Here is a 14673-nt window from a genome sequence, read left to right on the forward strand (position 1 = left end):
GACCTTATGTCCTTGAATTAGATATAATTAATTAGATATAATTATTATATATAATATAATTAATATGTTGGCATCCATGTCAGTTTATTTGGTTCATGTTTTCAAGGCTACCTGGGAAAACAAAGGTCAATATCTTCCCCAAATTATTATTTAAAGAGAGTATCTGAATATGGAGTTTTACCTTCCCTCTACGCCACATTTATGTGTAGGAAAATAGCTTAGATACAGTTGAATATATCAGTAACCTACCTAAAATCATGCCCTGATGTGGTAGCATTACACTCTCTCTCCTGCTGTGCAATGCCTTCTGGATTACCACATTTCTCTTTCTCTTGTTAATTTTAAAAAGCCTATGAAGGAGAGACAGAAGTTTAAATCTGAATAGTGTCAATGCCCTGCTGGATTTTTCTTACAGCATTACTACTACTACAAATCATGAACTACCACCTTCTTGGTATAAACTTTGGGTTAAGGAACCAGTACCTGTATATTAACTACACCTCTTGTGTGTATGTCTTGGCCTCTAATGTACCACGTCTCATTTGCCTCTCCCAGGCCATAATTTCCATCAGCAATGAAAATTACCAGATCATTCCTTGCTTTGTAAACTCATCTAGAAAATGTTCTGAGGTTTCAATAGGGTGATAGAGACTGTGTTTACTGTTCCAAATACAGCACTTCATTTTGCTATATGGTTTCTACTATATAATTTCCACGAATAAACCTTTTTTTCCTCTGTACTGAATAGAAAATTTAGTTGTCCTCTTTATGAACCTTGTTTAAACAAAAATTTCAGTGCTACTATTACTCTTAAATGAATGCTGATCTGTGTGCTCTTGATAGCCAGAAATAGAGATTGTTTCCCTGTGCTGCTTTGCCACAGGACTGGAAAAAAAAGCATTTTAATGAAATGTTCAAGTACAAAGCTAATTCCTATGAGAAATGCATCAGTGCACTGAAAAAAAAAGGTTTTATAAGGTATTCAGATGCAAGAGAAATTTCGATTTTACATCCTTAAAGTTGCAAATACATTAAATCTTGGTAGAAGGGCTTCGCCTGGTATTTCCTACTGACTTAGGACAGGTTGAACATTCAGTATTTTTAAGGTCAAGGATAAGGAACCTTTTTCCTGGGCTCAGGATGACACTTTGGGGCATCATGAGTACACCATTCGTGAGTACCTCACAGACACCTGACCTGTAGCTCCCTGAGCAGTTTTCTCTGCAGTTTTCTCCACAGCTTCTCCATGCAAAGTAGCATCCCCACGTTGCACAGTGCTCTGCCAGCAGCCCCATGCAGAGCCCAACATTTCCCCTGTGCGCTGTTTTCCTCTGTGCAACACCGTGCCTTTTCACGCCCCGTGCACACTGCCGACCCACAGCCAGTGCCACCACGCGCTCCCCACACCTCGTGCAGCTGCACCCCAGTGCTTCCACACCTCCCGTGCTCCCCAGAGCCGGTCCTACAGAACAGCCCTGGCTCAGGGCTTCGATTGCCTTAGCTGCTCCTGGTTGTCCTCTCGTGAAGTACCCCACACGTCACCGAGCTTCCCTCCATCAGCAGCAGAGAACAGGGACAGCTCGTGGGCAGCAACACAGGGGATGCTGAGGCTGGAAAAAAGGGAAGAAAGGTGGAGTGAGGGAGAAGGAAGAAAATAAGGGCAGGGAGAGGGCCTTGGGGCTACTACCATGCGCCAATCTGCTTTAAACCCTGTGTTCTCAGGCTCTTTCTGAATGGGCAATGGTGGTTAAAGCGTTGTCTGCAAACAGACTTTCTCTGAAGCTGTGCATTTGGTGTTTAAGCTATGTATTCGCGATGGGCGTTGAAGGCGTTTTGAAATCCTGCAAATTAAACACAGCTGGTAGGGAGAGGAGATGCTGAATTGTAACACGCTTTCAGAATGGGAACTTAAACATGCTTTCCCTTCTTCTGATACAACTCCTTCTAGTTCTGACTGCTGTGATTTTTATTTCTTACATTTGAAGTGTTGTATTATGTATTCATTAGCCAGAACCCAAAGGTTTTTGGAGGCACTCTGAACACTTGGAATTAAGTATTTATGCACCATTAATACACGTTTCTGTTTGACGTTCCTGTCTCAGAGGAGATTTGAATGTGTTTGTGTGGTTTTTGTGTATTTATCTAGATGACACTAAAGCAAATAAAACTACTCATTTCCCTGTCATCAGTGATGATGTGGTTTAATTAATGTACACAAATACATCTGCTTATGAAGCAGAAGAGTGGAGGTCAACATGCAAAGAAAATAAGCTGTTTCCTTCCCACTTTTGTCCCACAGCTGAAAGATACAAACCTGTAACTCAGTCAGCTCCAAGCCAGGCACTATAGTAAAAATGTGACATGCAGTGTGGTGGGAAGGGACGTGGTGGCTGTAGGGGTGAGGGAGGGGAGGAGGAATTCCCGCTGCCGCTCTTCTGCCTCTTCTCGTATGTGAGAGAAAAGCAGTTGCTGGCCTGGTGATCAAAATGGTGACCCATTTTGATCACAGAGCATGCAAAAAGCACTAATTGCTAGCCCCAGCATGAGGATGCAGAGTTTGTTCTTTATCCGTTTTTAATTTCATTTTCTGTCAAGCTGATTTATATATCAGCTTTTTTGTTAATGTGTCATTGATATAACCTATCTTTTGGTATGTTAAAATGTAGGCTCTGTTAAAATGGAATAATTAATTTTCTTCTAAGATTGAAACTCCAGTTTCCTGGGCAATAGAAATTTATTGCTTAGAGGAAACCAAAATTAAAGCATCTCACATAAACATCTAACTCTGCAATACTCAATCACAGAGGTACAGACTGGAAATACTTTCTTTACTGTATTCCTCTTTTATTATCTTCCTTCCTTTTGGAAGAGGCAAATAGCTTTGTAAAAGCAATATTACTGTAGAAAGAGAATCTGTTGGTCATACAATCTCTACCAGTTACTTTTCTGGTATCTCTTCAAACACTGGTGAATACATCTCCTAAGTGAGCAACAAAAAGTAAATCTCATGTTAGAAGACTTAAAATTAGTTCAGGTAATACACTTCGAGCTCCAGTCTGGCAAGGACATAAATTCCCTTGGAACAGTTAGTCATCTGCTGGTTGTTAGAGCATATGCTGGTCACAAAGTATCCTTTCCAATTTTTTAAAACATTTTAAATATTTTTAAATATCCATTGAATATTTGAATATTCAATGTATATATTCAAAGGATTCAATGGATATTGAATAAGAAAGATTTATCTTCTTTAAAATTTGCACAAAAAATAAAAATCTGATCCATAATTGATTGTATTAAAAAGCCATCCTGGGTTAAATGATCATATTTTAATTTTCTATTTACTATTATTACTCTTAATACTGTCATTGGAAAAAATGGAAAGAATGTTAAAAATCTTCTCTGTTTTTTTTAAGGAACACAAACCCATTAGAATTGATGTAAAATATCAGCTGGATATTTTTTAAGTTAAGTATGATTCCAGGTCTTTGCAGGTCTACTGATTAAAAAGGAGGAAAGGCATATGATACGGTCTCTTTATTAGTACATTTTATTTGATTTTGACATCTAAAATTGACGTCTAAGACTCTTCTAGTCAATTTAATTTTGTGCATTTAAAATAATGATCAAGTTGCTCAGCATATGTGTAACCATGCAAAATATTAAAAACTGAGTCAGTAACTTCGATGAAGAGTATCAAAAGATAGTACTTAAATATTTTAATAGTAATAATAAATATAAAGAATATACAAGGCATTCCAATTATTTTCAAATATCTATAGATTAGAAATATGATATAAAATATGATTAGAAAAGTAAATAAAAATACAGAAATACATATTTTAAATGCTATTCCAGCATTAATCAATTTTAAAATGAAGAGATATTTTGAAAGACAGAATCAGATAATTTAACCCAAATAGTAATGTCAGTTACTCTGAAAATCTGCACTAGTTAGTTGTATTGCAACTTTATTCATGCTTCAAAGTCTTTAACAGTAGTTCCAGTATTATCATCCTCCTAATGATGGTGGAGAGACTCTGTAGAGCTGTTTTCTCATCCCGTTCAGTAGATCACTAGCAGTACAAATGCGACTCAGTCTAAACTGTGTGCAAATAAATATTTCTTAAGCTTGCTGTCTGGTTTTGCTTCTGAGCCACATTACTGCTTATATCCTTTACAACATTCACTGTATGGCTAGAGTTTCTCTCTAAATTCATGTTGGAGCACATTTTTTTCCTCAGCAGTATCAAAGCATCGGTTGCCCTGATGATATGTTTCTCTCTAGAGAAATTGCGACAGTTGTTGCTGTGATGGCCCAAGGACCATCTTTGTTTCTTTCCTTCCTTTTTAGTTGTTTGATATAGAGAAATATGCCAATTTATTTGAGGGCTAGATCCCCTTAGAGAACTCCAAGGTCATCTTAAGTGGGGAAAAGGGAAGAAATATAATTCCAAAATGTGAAATATGGATGTTTGCTTTTGCTGCTTAATAGCATTGTTGTGTTTTTTGATTTAACTGTATTCTGCAGTATAGTATGCATCTAAGGCATCAGTCAAAATCAAAATCCTGTTAAAAGTTCCTCCCTCAGACACTGTCTGTGTGTCTGGCAGTGTCATGGCAGCTGGATGAGAAAAAGAATGAGAGGAAAAATAAAGTGGCATGATGGGCACTAGCCATGGCTTGCCAAGGTCTGACTTGTTTCTTTTTCTGTTTGCTGGTGTTTAGCTACATCTCCATAGATGAAACACTTCAGAGTCTGGAGGCCCATTCCTTCAACAGTTTAAGTAAAGTCACTCATATGTAAGTACTGTAATTAAATAAATGAATACAGTGATAAAATAAATTTTGGGATGTGTGGAAATAACATACATGTTGATGTTTGAGTTGTCATTCTTGTCTCCTTTGAGCTAAATATTCCTTTTATCCCTTTCTTTCCCTGTAATGTGGAGTCAGTCTCTTTTTTGATCTGTGCTTTCTTTCCCTACATCTTTTTGGTTCCCTTGCTCTTCTGTATCCTTCCCACAGAAGTGTAAGCAAGTGTAGTGAAAAATATGTGGGACTACATTATCAACTTGATGGCAAGTTGAAATAAACTAAGGCAAATAAACTATGGCAACTAAGAACTACTTCTGTCAAATTACTGAAGGTAGGTGTAAAACAGTAATATAAGCACCAGAAATAAAATCAGAAGGGCCAAAGCAGAGAGCAAAATGGCGCTAACTGGAGACATGAAGAATAATAAGTAATCATTCTGGAAGTGCACTAGTAAAATGAAGAGTCTTTATCTGGTTATTAAATGGAACAGGAATGTTACGCACAAAGGCTTCTGGGAGGTGTTTTTATGCCTTGTTGTTCTGACGAGGCCTCACCAAATGATGCACTAGGGCAGTTACAGAAGTGGTAGGATACCTGCATCCAGGGAGTTCCTGTCATTCAGCAGTAGCCTGTCAAAATGAGTAGGTAATGTATTGAATAGAGCTTCATAGGATCCATCCCGCATCTGGTACTCTTCCATGTTTCCATTACTGATCCAAGTGAGGGAATGGAAAGTGTGCCGGTGTCGTAAAGCTCAGATGAGTTGCAGTTTGGCATATTTCAGAGAAGATTTGTGTTGGCAGAGGTTCCATGGGAGACCACTGTTGGTCATCACGGATCCAGAAAACATTGTCTGAGAGGAAAGACTTTTGTGTCCAGAAAGAAAACATGCCAGAGGGAAGATATATCTTTTAAGGTTGTTGCAGGGGGTGAAAGCTACAACCCATTTTCAACACTGATATTTGACAAAGCAAAAGTAATAATAACCTTAAATTAGATTAGGCAAGATTCATGTTAGACACTAGGAAATGTTTTCATATGGCTGGCATAAGTAAACAGTAGCATTGTTTTCCTGGGGAGGTTGTCCCTATCACTGGAGGCCTTTAAGCCTGTGTAAGCAGAAGCTCTATAGGTCTATTTAATCTTCACTCAGAGAAAGAGATTGAACTAGATGATCTCTTAACACTGCTCTATTTTCTAGAATTTTTTCCTTTTACTTCACACAGTGTGAAGCAGAAAAGTTAATAAGAATAAAGGCGATAATACCATTACTGTTACTGTAGCTAGAGAGCAACTAATGCTGGAAAGTGGAAGTGCCTCCCCTAAGGGTACCTGACAGGCAGAGCTAGAAGTACCGTCCAGGATCCTGAGACCTAGTTCTGTCCAATAACATGCTCCTGTAATAGTCCTGAATGAGTTTCAAAGGAAGGCTTTGGTGTGATAACAGTACTTATCGCTAGTTATAATGCCATTCCCTCTTCCGCACATGGTTTTTCCAGGCCTGTGGTCTTCATGTTCTCTCTTCCTCTTTCACAGTTGTTGTGTCTTCAGGATTTCTTGTTTAACACAAATGAACATTTAATGAAACACCCACTGGCAACACATTTTATAAGCAATGAATAAAGCATGTGGCACTATGCACTACAAATTCCTCATGTGGTACTTGTTTTGTGGTTCACCTTATTAGAAGTCAAAGATAAAATGCTCTTGGGCCATTGCATTTCATTGCAGGATTCTTCCATGCAACATGCAGTGTAGTATCTTGTCTGTTTTAAATTATACAGATATAAAGGCTTCTTGAGGACAAAGGAGGTAGCTGACTAGATAGCTGTTTTCTATTGTTCCTGTATTAGATTCAAAGTGGAGAATGGACTAGAAAAATCTCCCTCAGGATCTTAATTCATAACACAAATCTGATCTCCTTCAAAGGGTAATATAGTGTAAGCCTTCAAATATAAAGAACTCTTCCACAAAAAGCGCACTTTTAAATGTGTGACTAATTTGAAGGAGTGGTGGATGGAGCTCTGGTGTTGCCAGTGCCTCCCAAGGCACTCATTCTTGTGTTGTGCTCTGTAGCATTGCCTAATATGCATTACTTTCTACTACCTAAAGGCTTGGCGAGGAATACGAGTAGAAGCCTTTTCTCTTGTCCTCTTCCAGTCTCTAACTACCCCCAAAGCACGTTTATATTCCTGCCTGGGAGGACAGCCAGTGCCCCTTGCTGTAAGCACGCCGCTGTCACGGCTCCCCTGAAGTCAGGCCAGAGCCCACCAGCAAGGTCCAAAATTGCCGCATTGTCACACCCATGCCAGATCCCAGGCCTGGATGTGCTCTCCATGACCGGGAAGCTGCAGGCCCAGGCAGGAGTCAGCAGAGCTCACGGGCTCCTACACTCATGTCACCTATGGCACAGGCTGTGGGGAGGGCACGGTGCGGAGGAGGTTTCCTGATCTGCTATACAAGGGTTATGGTAATGTGGGACCCCTTATATTTCTACCAAAGGCACTACCAAAAAAGAAACTGTACACAGACATACAAGATACACAGGTTTTTTCCTGCACAAGAGCCAACATGCTGCCCAGGACAAGACACTAGAAGTCTGCTCACAAAAGCTATAGGCAAACCCCAAATTTTGCAGATAGCCCACAAAGAAGGGCTACCTCTACTGCTCAAAAGCGCTTATCAGGTTTTTAAAATCTGTTTGGAAGTAAGGCACGTGTATTATTTAATCAGGGAATATCCAGACATCTGGCAAATTAGGCTGTAAAAGAAAGCAATTCATAAATTTGACCATTTTTCTGAATTGCTTCCATAACTCCTCTGATTTGTTAACACTTATCATTGTTGGCTTTGATTTACTTTCCAAAGAACAAGATTATTCAGGGATGAATGTATATGTTGTGCTATGCATTTGTTTAATGTTTTCCACTTGCATAGTATTTTCAAAGTATTATTACTAAAATAGTACTTGGTAAAGATTATCATAGGGTATTTTAAAGGAGGTTGAAGTTACTGTAACAGTTTTGAAAAGAAGTAATTTCATGGAGTTTCATTTTCACAGGTTGTTTTTCATGGACTTTTCATAAAGTGCAGTTCTATGTAAATAATCTTTTTACCCTAATTTAAACTTATACACACAGTTTCATTTTAAAAGCATTTGTTTTTAAACATAAAAACTTCTTAGGAGAAAATTTAGTGTTTGTGAAAGGGAGGAACTAATTGCTTTGGCTTGAGTCAAGTGTCATGTGAATAGGCATCCTGTGTTCATCATCATCCCTGTCTGCCAAGCCTGTTAGTGTGCTTCAGCTTTGATCTTCAGCGCTCCATTTTCTTGGTCCTTATTCAGCTCATGTGCCTCTGTCCTGACTTTCTGTTCCTTCCAGACCTCAGCTCTCTTTAAGCATAGGTCGTACTTTTATGAACCTATGCCTGTCAAGTGCAGAGCAACTTCTGCAAACTAAGGATACTCATCACCTGCTGTATTTTAATGGGCCAGATCTCATTTTGGTTGTAATTAATGGCAATATTCCCACTCTATGAAGACGAAAATCAGGGCCAAGACTTTGTGGTTTTTTTTTTCCCCAATAGTGTTAAATGGGTCTCACAATGGTTTCTTGTTCCTTCATTTTGTCTTTACCTTTTTTAACTAGGTCTGTGAGACAAACAACGTTTACAAATTCAGAACTGTCTCTCCCATACAATGGCATAAGTATTTATTTTTTCTAGATATAATTGTGAGAGTGTCTGATTAGCAGTCAATGTCTCTGTGTAGTTGTCTTAGTAGTAGAGCTGCAGCTTGGTAGCATTACACTAAATAAAAAGCTTTTGTAATTAGGTCATTGTTTCTTACAAAAACATTCCTGTGGAAGGAACCCCAGAAAAATTCACTCTTTCTTTTCCCCTTCTCTGTGTCTCTGCTCACTCTCCTCTGATCTCTACCTACTCCTTTCTCCTCCTTACTCCAAAAGCTCTCTCCTGTTATACAACCACATGAAAAGCCCTCTCAGCATTTGGGAACAGGGCCAAAGGTTATGGTTCAAGTGGCTTGCCCTCGTATATGCAACGTCATTTGGAGAGCTGGTGGGGGACCGCTCTCCATCTCTGCAGCGAGCTGCGGTGAGCTGGAGCCAAGGGCCAGGGCAGCTCTGCCAGCCTCCGGGCCAGGGCTGCACTTCTCTTCTTGGACAGCTTGTGGAGCCAGGTCATGGGATACGGGGCTGCAGAAAGGAGAGGTGATTTGATTGAAATATCCGAGAAGCAACTGGAGAGGAAGACTGAAGAGATCTGGGGGGACTGCTGTATACCTGCAGTGAATTTCAGGGCACCGGGACAAGTGATGTGCAGAAAAATCTTGTTAAAAGCTGCAGTTTGGAGGAAGGGAATAGACTGTCAGGACCCTGAGCCAGTTTTCTGGTGCTAGCAGTGCAAAGGCTTGACACATGCGTGCAAATGAAATAACATGGATAGTTTGGCCAGAGGGGAAGAATAAGACATGGAAATATATATACAAGTGAAAGAACCCAAGGAAGCTATAGGCAAAGTAAGTCTAGGAAGGTAGAGAGGGGTCCCAAGTGATTTCAAGAAAAAAAAAAGGCTGATTTAACACATTTCAGAACTGCTGACCTGGATATCCTTAGTCTTCGTAGGTACCTCAGCATAATGTGATTATATTGAAACTCTATGGCCAGATTTGCAGTTTCTGGATTCTGGTCTTGAACAAACTTAAGGATGTGTCAATATTGCAAGGCAGGTATGAAAGACATGTCTGGTAAATGAAATTTAGAGGCCACTTAAATATTTAAATGTTTGTGCTTTTTTAAATGTTACTAAATTCATATGGGATGTTAAGTAGCTTATTAACCTTTCTAGAAGTTATCTGGTTAACTTATGGCTCATTAATTAATTCAGTAGACTAATATTTGAATAGTTATTATTTGTTTCATTTTTAGATTCATTTGTATTTGGAACTAAATATTTATATCTTTGTAAATGAACATAAGTTCATAGTTATTTGTAAGTCTTGACACAGGACTTTATATCATCAAGTGACTTTCTCTGCACATCTGTTCTTGACATGTTAAAGTTTTTAAAGTATTTTCTTTAAAAAGCAAAACTGAGTTGCTGTTCATGGACAGTCAGGTGGTGGTTTGATTGTTAACCTAGTACCTTTTTAATTACTAGTCTGAGTGCCAGAAATAAGATTTAAAACATTGATTGTCTTTAAAGCACAAATAAGCCAATTCTTAATTGGTTTATGTACTTTTAAAAATAAAGCAGAAGCTGAATAGTTTGTAAAGTAACTTTGAATAATTTTGTAAACATTCCACAAATAATTCTGTTCTCTTTTGGGTAGGTAGCAGCACCCTTCTTTCTTATTAACATCTCCAAGTAATTTTAGTTAGGACTGCAAAGTGAAATGTTTGTTCAGGGCAACTTTTGCCTCCCTGCATCAATGGTCAACAAAGATGCCTATTAACCATCTTAGGTTTTTTTATATCTTTAAAGCACTTCATTCCTAGAAGGACTCAGAATTGTTACATTGCTGTTGGATGCAGAATTTAAGCACTGTATGCTAAGATTAAGTTGTATTTATAGAGTGTGTCAAAGTTCCATTTCAAAAGTCACTTAACATCAGCTCTCATAGACACCTAGATACCTGGGAACTAGCCTACTAGACATTTTTAAGTATACTCTTCTGCTTTATCTGCATTTTAGGCAGCTAAAACTACTAATAATTTTCCTAGAGCTGCTTTTCAAAGGAACCTTACCTTTCTAAATCAGTGGGTTTCATTCTTTTCCATTCACCAATTCAGAAAAGCTTACTGATAAAAGTGCAAACCCTGTTTAATAAATCTACCAGTAACCAACTTGCTTTACTTAGGTTTTTGGATCCTTTGGAAGTAATCCTTAAACCACAGCAGTCTTTTGATTACAATTTGAAAATTACTATCATATAACATTTAGGCACCTTTGAGTATATTACTCATGACTGATTAATGTAAAAGAAAGTCTGAAATCCAGTTTGTGTATCACTATCCTGTTAACTGATGAGATCAGAACTATTCAAATATCTTTTCTCCTTATGGACTTAACTTCCTAGGCTCCAATATTGATGGAGCTATAGATATCCTTTAAATCTGTGCTTTTAGAGGGGAATTCCTTCCAGTACTCTGAGATTAATGATGTTTGATTGTGCAAAACAAGGACAGCAGCACAGTTCATGAATGGAACTGAATTTGAAGATCTTTCTCTTTTTCATGCATATGAAATGAGAGGCCACATATTCAGCCAGTCAAGTGCAAGAGGCGTATTTGACTGGACTAGAAGTAGGGAAAATTGGATTTTTCTCCTGATTTTTTTCTTAAGCATAACATTCACTTTGGTCAAATTACCTTTTACCTTTTTATACCTCTCTCATCCTCTTTCTCATCCATTTTGACTAGAGACTTCTAAGCAACTGGCTGTCCGCTGTAGTGCCTACCACAATGGGCCCTTTTCTTCCTTTTGGGCTTTAAGAAACCTCTGTAATACAAAGTGTAGGACGAAATGCAAATATAAATAGAGTATATATTAAAGCATACTTTCCTAATCCCAGCGTTACCAATTCAAGGAAATTGAACAGCAGGGACATCAACCTTTTCCCAACATTCAGTTGAATCATATCAATTTCCTCACTCACATTATTTAAGCTTTTCTCTGATTACTATGCCAACTGTCTCATCTGGCAGTTTTAAATCTTTTATTCCCAGATTGATTAGTTTTTCATTTGCCTTTGTTAAACAGCACATGCCCTCTCGTGGCCCAGTTACTTAATAAATCAAAATCTGATTGAATCTCATTGCATTATTTTGTGCTTCCAATTTTAGTACCATCTGCAGATTTTGAATTCTTACTTTCAGTACCCTCATGCAAATCATTTACGCAGAATACTATGAATAGCAACAAGCCAAAACCTGATGATCCATTTCCAGGCTGAAGGTTGATCTGAAGACTGTCTTTCCCTGGAATATGTTTGGTCCACAACAAAAGAATATCTGGCCAGGAAGCTCATGACTCCAGCATTTTAAATGTAGTCAGTGACGGAAAAAACATGTCAGTTAAAGTTGATGGAGCAAATTCCACTGTTGGGAGTGTGATAACTACATAACTAAGAAAATAATTTGAGAGAAGCAAGAGACTGACACTAAGAAGGTTTCTTTTAAATACAGAAACAGTACTGTTCAAAGTAGCTAACAGACATGAAGAATATTTGAATACAGCATTGTAATAGCAGTAGTATAGCTATTAATTACATCAGCTTAACATGCAAGTAAAAGGTAAATCCTTGTCTCCCTGCGATGGTGGAGTAAACAGAGTAAAAACTAAAGACTTGAAAGGTGGAGCAGAACTGTTTTGTCAGTACAGCAGTATATAGAGAGGCTGAAGTCTTGGTACCTGTATCTACCTACTGATTTATCTACTGTCTTATGTCTCTTTTCCCACTTTTATTTCTCAGACAACTTGGCTGGGCTGATTTTATCCTGCAAAAATGATTCCAGTGGCAGACGTATCCTTAAAACCCAGCTTCCTGATACCTATATCGTATAGGTTACTTGGAACTGTCAGGGCATAGTAAATTAAATACTGCTGGTTTCTGCCCATTGAGTCTCTGCCCAGTAGCACCACTTCTTGGACTGACTTAAGACCAGAACATCACCCACACAACCTGCAGCACCATGCCATCTATACCTGTCATCTTCATCAAATTTATCTATAAAAGTAGCAAGAAGCGCTTCCCTCAGCCCACCGCTCCACAGCTAGTATCGGGAAGAAGACTGGCACGATTCTTTCTATATGGTTTCTGTATTAAGAAAGGCTGAGAGTTGTTCCAGCAGACTTATAAGACCAGTGTCCAGACCTGGTTTAAGGTAAAGAAATAGAAGCAAACACGCAGAAAGGGCTATCCCTTTCTGGAGACAGTAAAGAGACCAGGAAAGGAAAAGTGTGCATGTCATGGGGGTGGGTATGGGTGGGTTTTTTCATAAAAGGTGAAAATTTGGTAGTTCTACTGAGTCTAGACAAGGAATTTTGGCACAGTCTGATTGGTGCAGCCAGGCTGCTGACTGTCATTATGGATAGAAAAGAAATAAATCTGCTAAAAAAAAGAGGAATGAGAAAGATTGAGGAAAATTGCATTAAGGGCAGAGACAAACATTTCAGAAAAATGAGGAAGAGTCATGATGCCAGGCAATGATCATGATGGCTGGAGGGGCAGCAGCCCCACAAACACACCTACAGAAAGCACCCAGCATGGCCATAGCCGTGATCAGCGTCAGGCTGGTTCTTCAACATGTGCGGTCTAAAAAGCCATCTGCAGACCAAGCTATCACTCGGGTAGAAGTATTTAAAGACATAACTGTGGACAGAAGATGTAAGGAATTAAGTCTATGTTACATTTTGCACCAGTATAAAGCAAAGAGATACAATATCCTCTATAATGCTGGACATGTCTATACAGTGAATGGTGTGTCCATTTCAAGTCTCAGAATGGAGTTAATTTAAGTGACCTGAGCCATCTTTCGGATCCACTGATGATTTCTGTAAAAGAGACAGGAAAAATAATACAAAATACTGTTAGAGACATGAAGGAAGTAACCAGAAAAATAGGACATAAAATTATAAGCTAAATAGATGGTTGTAAATTGATAGGACTATTATACATCAATACTGAAAGTTTTGATTAACTTTTCTTCTTTTTACTCCACTTTGCAGACACAAAACTCTCACCATGTCAAAGTAATAGCCATTACCACAGGCTATTGCTTTGATTTTAGGACCATGCAGGCAAAGGATCCGTAATGAAATCTCAGGTGCTTCTTCCCCCCTTGCTTAAACTAGCCAGTCTCCAGGACCGCATCTATCCAGGTGATACTTCATCACTGTAAGACTGCTCAGAATGCATAGTGGTCTTGAGCTGGCCAGTACAAAAGCTCATTGCAAGAATTAGGTCCCTGAAATGTCATTTTAAAATTGCTGATTTCTGTTATGATAAATAATTAATGATCAATGTGGTAATGTTCCTCCCTTTTTTACAGTGAAATTCGAAATCTTAGAAACTTGGATTACATAGATCCAGATGCCTTTAAGAACCTCCCACTTTTGAAATACCTGTAAGTATTTAGCACCTGTAACAAGGTGGCACTTAAGCCTCACAGATGACTTGACTCTTTACACTATAGCAGTTTTGTTTCCTTGCATTTCATTTTGGAACTGATTGCAATATTTTTCCCTGTTACTTTATTTTAATGACAGAAAGCCAGCTAGGGTAGGGGTTGGAACTTTGACTACTTTTGCGAGAAAGGAAAACATGTTCACAAAATCATCAGTAATTTTGCCATTCTTCTTATCCATTTAATGTCTGGAATACACTAATGTTTCTTGGCAAAATTCCACAGCTAGCTTTCTTCTTGTGATAAGTGCTGTCTTACTATATTTTTGTAGGGAATAGTGGGAAGAAGAGACGCAACAGAAATATACACATATTTTATATTTACTAGGTATTTACATGGGGTTTTAAAGCTTACCTGTCAACTATATGTGACAAGCCCATCTATAAACACCTGATTTCATATGACCTCTATGGCAGAAAGAAATCCTGAAGAATTCTCTGTATTCCCATGAAGTTTCTAAAGAGCAGCACAGAGTAACCAAACCATGAATTTCCAAAATTATAGCATCAGAAAGAGAGCTGAGAAAGAGAATAACTTCTGTGATTTTGAGTAATGTTTGGAAGACTCTAGAAAGGGCGGGGGGAGGGTGGGGGTGTAGCGGCAAGGAGGAAAGATTTTTTTCCAGATTTTTCCTATAGATCTGGAAAAA

General features: G+C 38.5%; 2 protein-coding genes across 4 annotated transcripts in view; one reads left to right on the forward strand and one right to left on the reverse strand.

The window, feature by feature from the left end:
- Window positions 1–14673, forward strand: part of TSHR (thyroid stimulating hormone receptor) — a 72848-nt gene that overhangs the window by 30998 nt on the left and 27177 nt on the right. For 2 of the 3 annotated variants that reach the window (XM_072863529.1, XM_072863530.1), the window contains one exon: window positions 13890–13964. In XM_072863529.1, coding sequence (XP_072719630.1) covers window positions 13890–13964 — 75 coding nt within the window. Of the gene's footprint in view, window positions 1–4725; window positions 4801–13889; window positions 13965–14673 lie in introns of all 3 variants that reach the window. The other variant, XM_072863528.1, reaches the window with a different exon arrangement.
- The window catches only part of GTF2A1 (general transcription factor IIA subunit 1), a 68680-nt gene continuing 67344 nt past the window's right edge, over window positions 13338–14673 (reverse strand). Inside the window, exon 10 of the mRNA XM_072863531.1 lies at window positions 13338–13392. Within this exon, the coding sequence (XP_072719632.1) occupies window positions 13353–13392 (40 nt within the window). The 3' untranslated portion in view covers window positions 13338–13352. The remainder of the gene's footprint in view (window positions 13393–14673) is intronic.

The sequence above is a fragment of the Ciconia boyciana genome, chromosome 6 (assembly GCF_034638445.1).
Source record: "Ciconia boyciana chromosome 6, ASM3463844v1, whole genome shotgun sequence".
Classification (NCBI taxonomy): Eukaryota; Metazoa; Chordata; class Aves; order Ciconiiformes; family Ciconiidae; genus Ciconia; species Ciconia boyciana.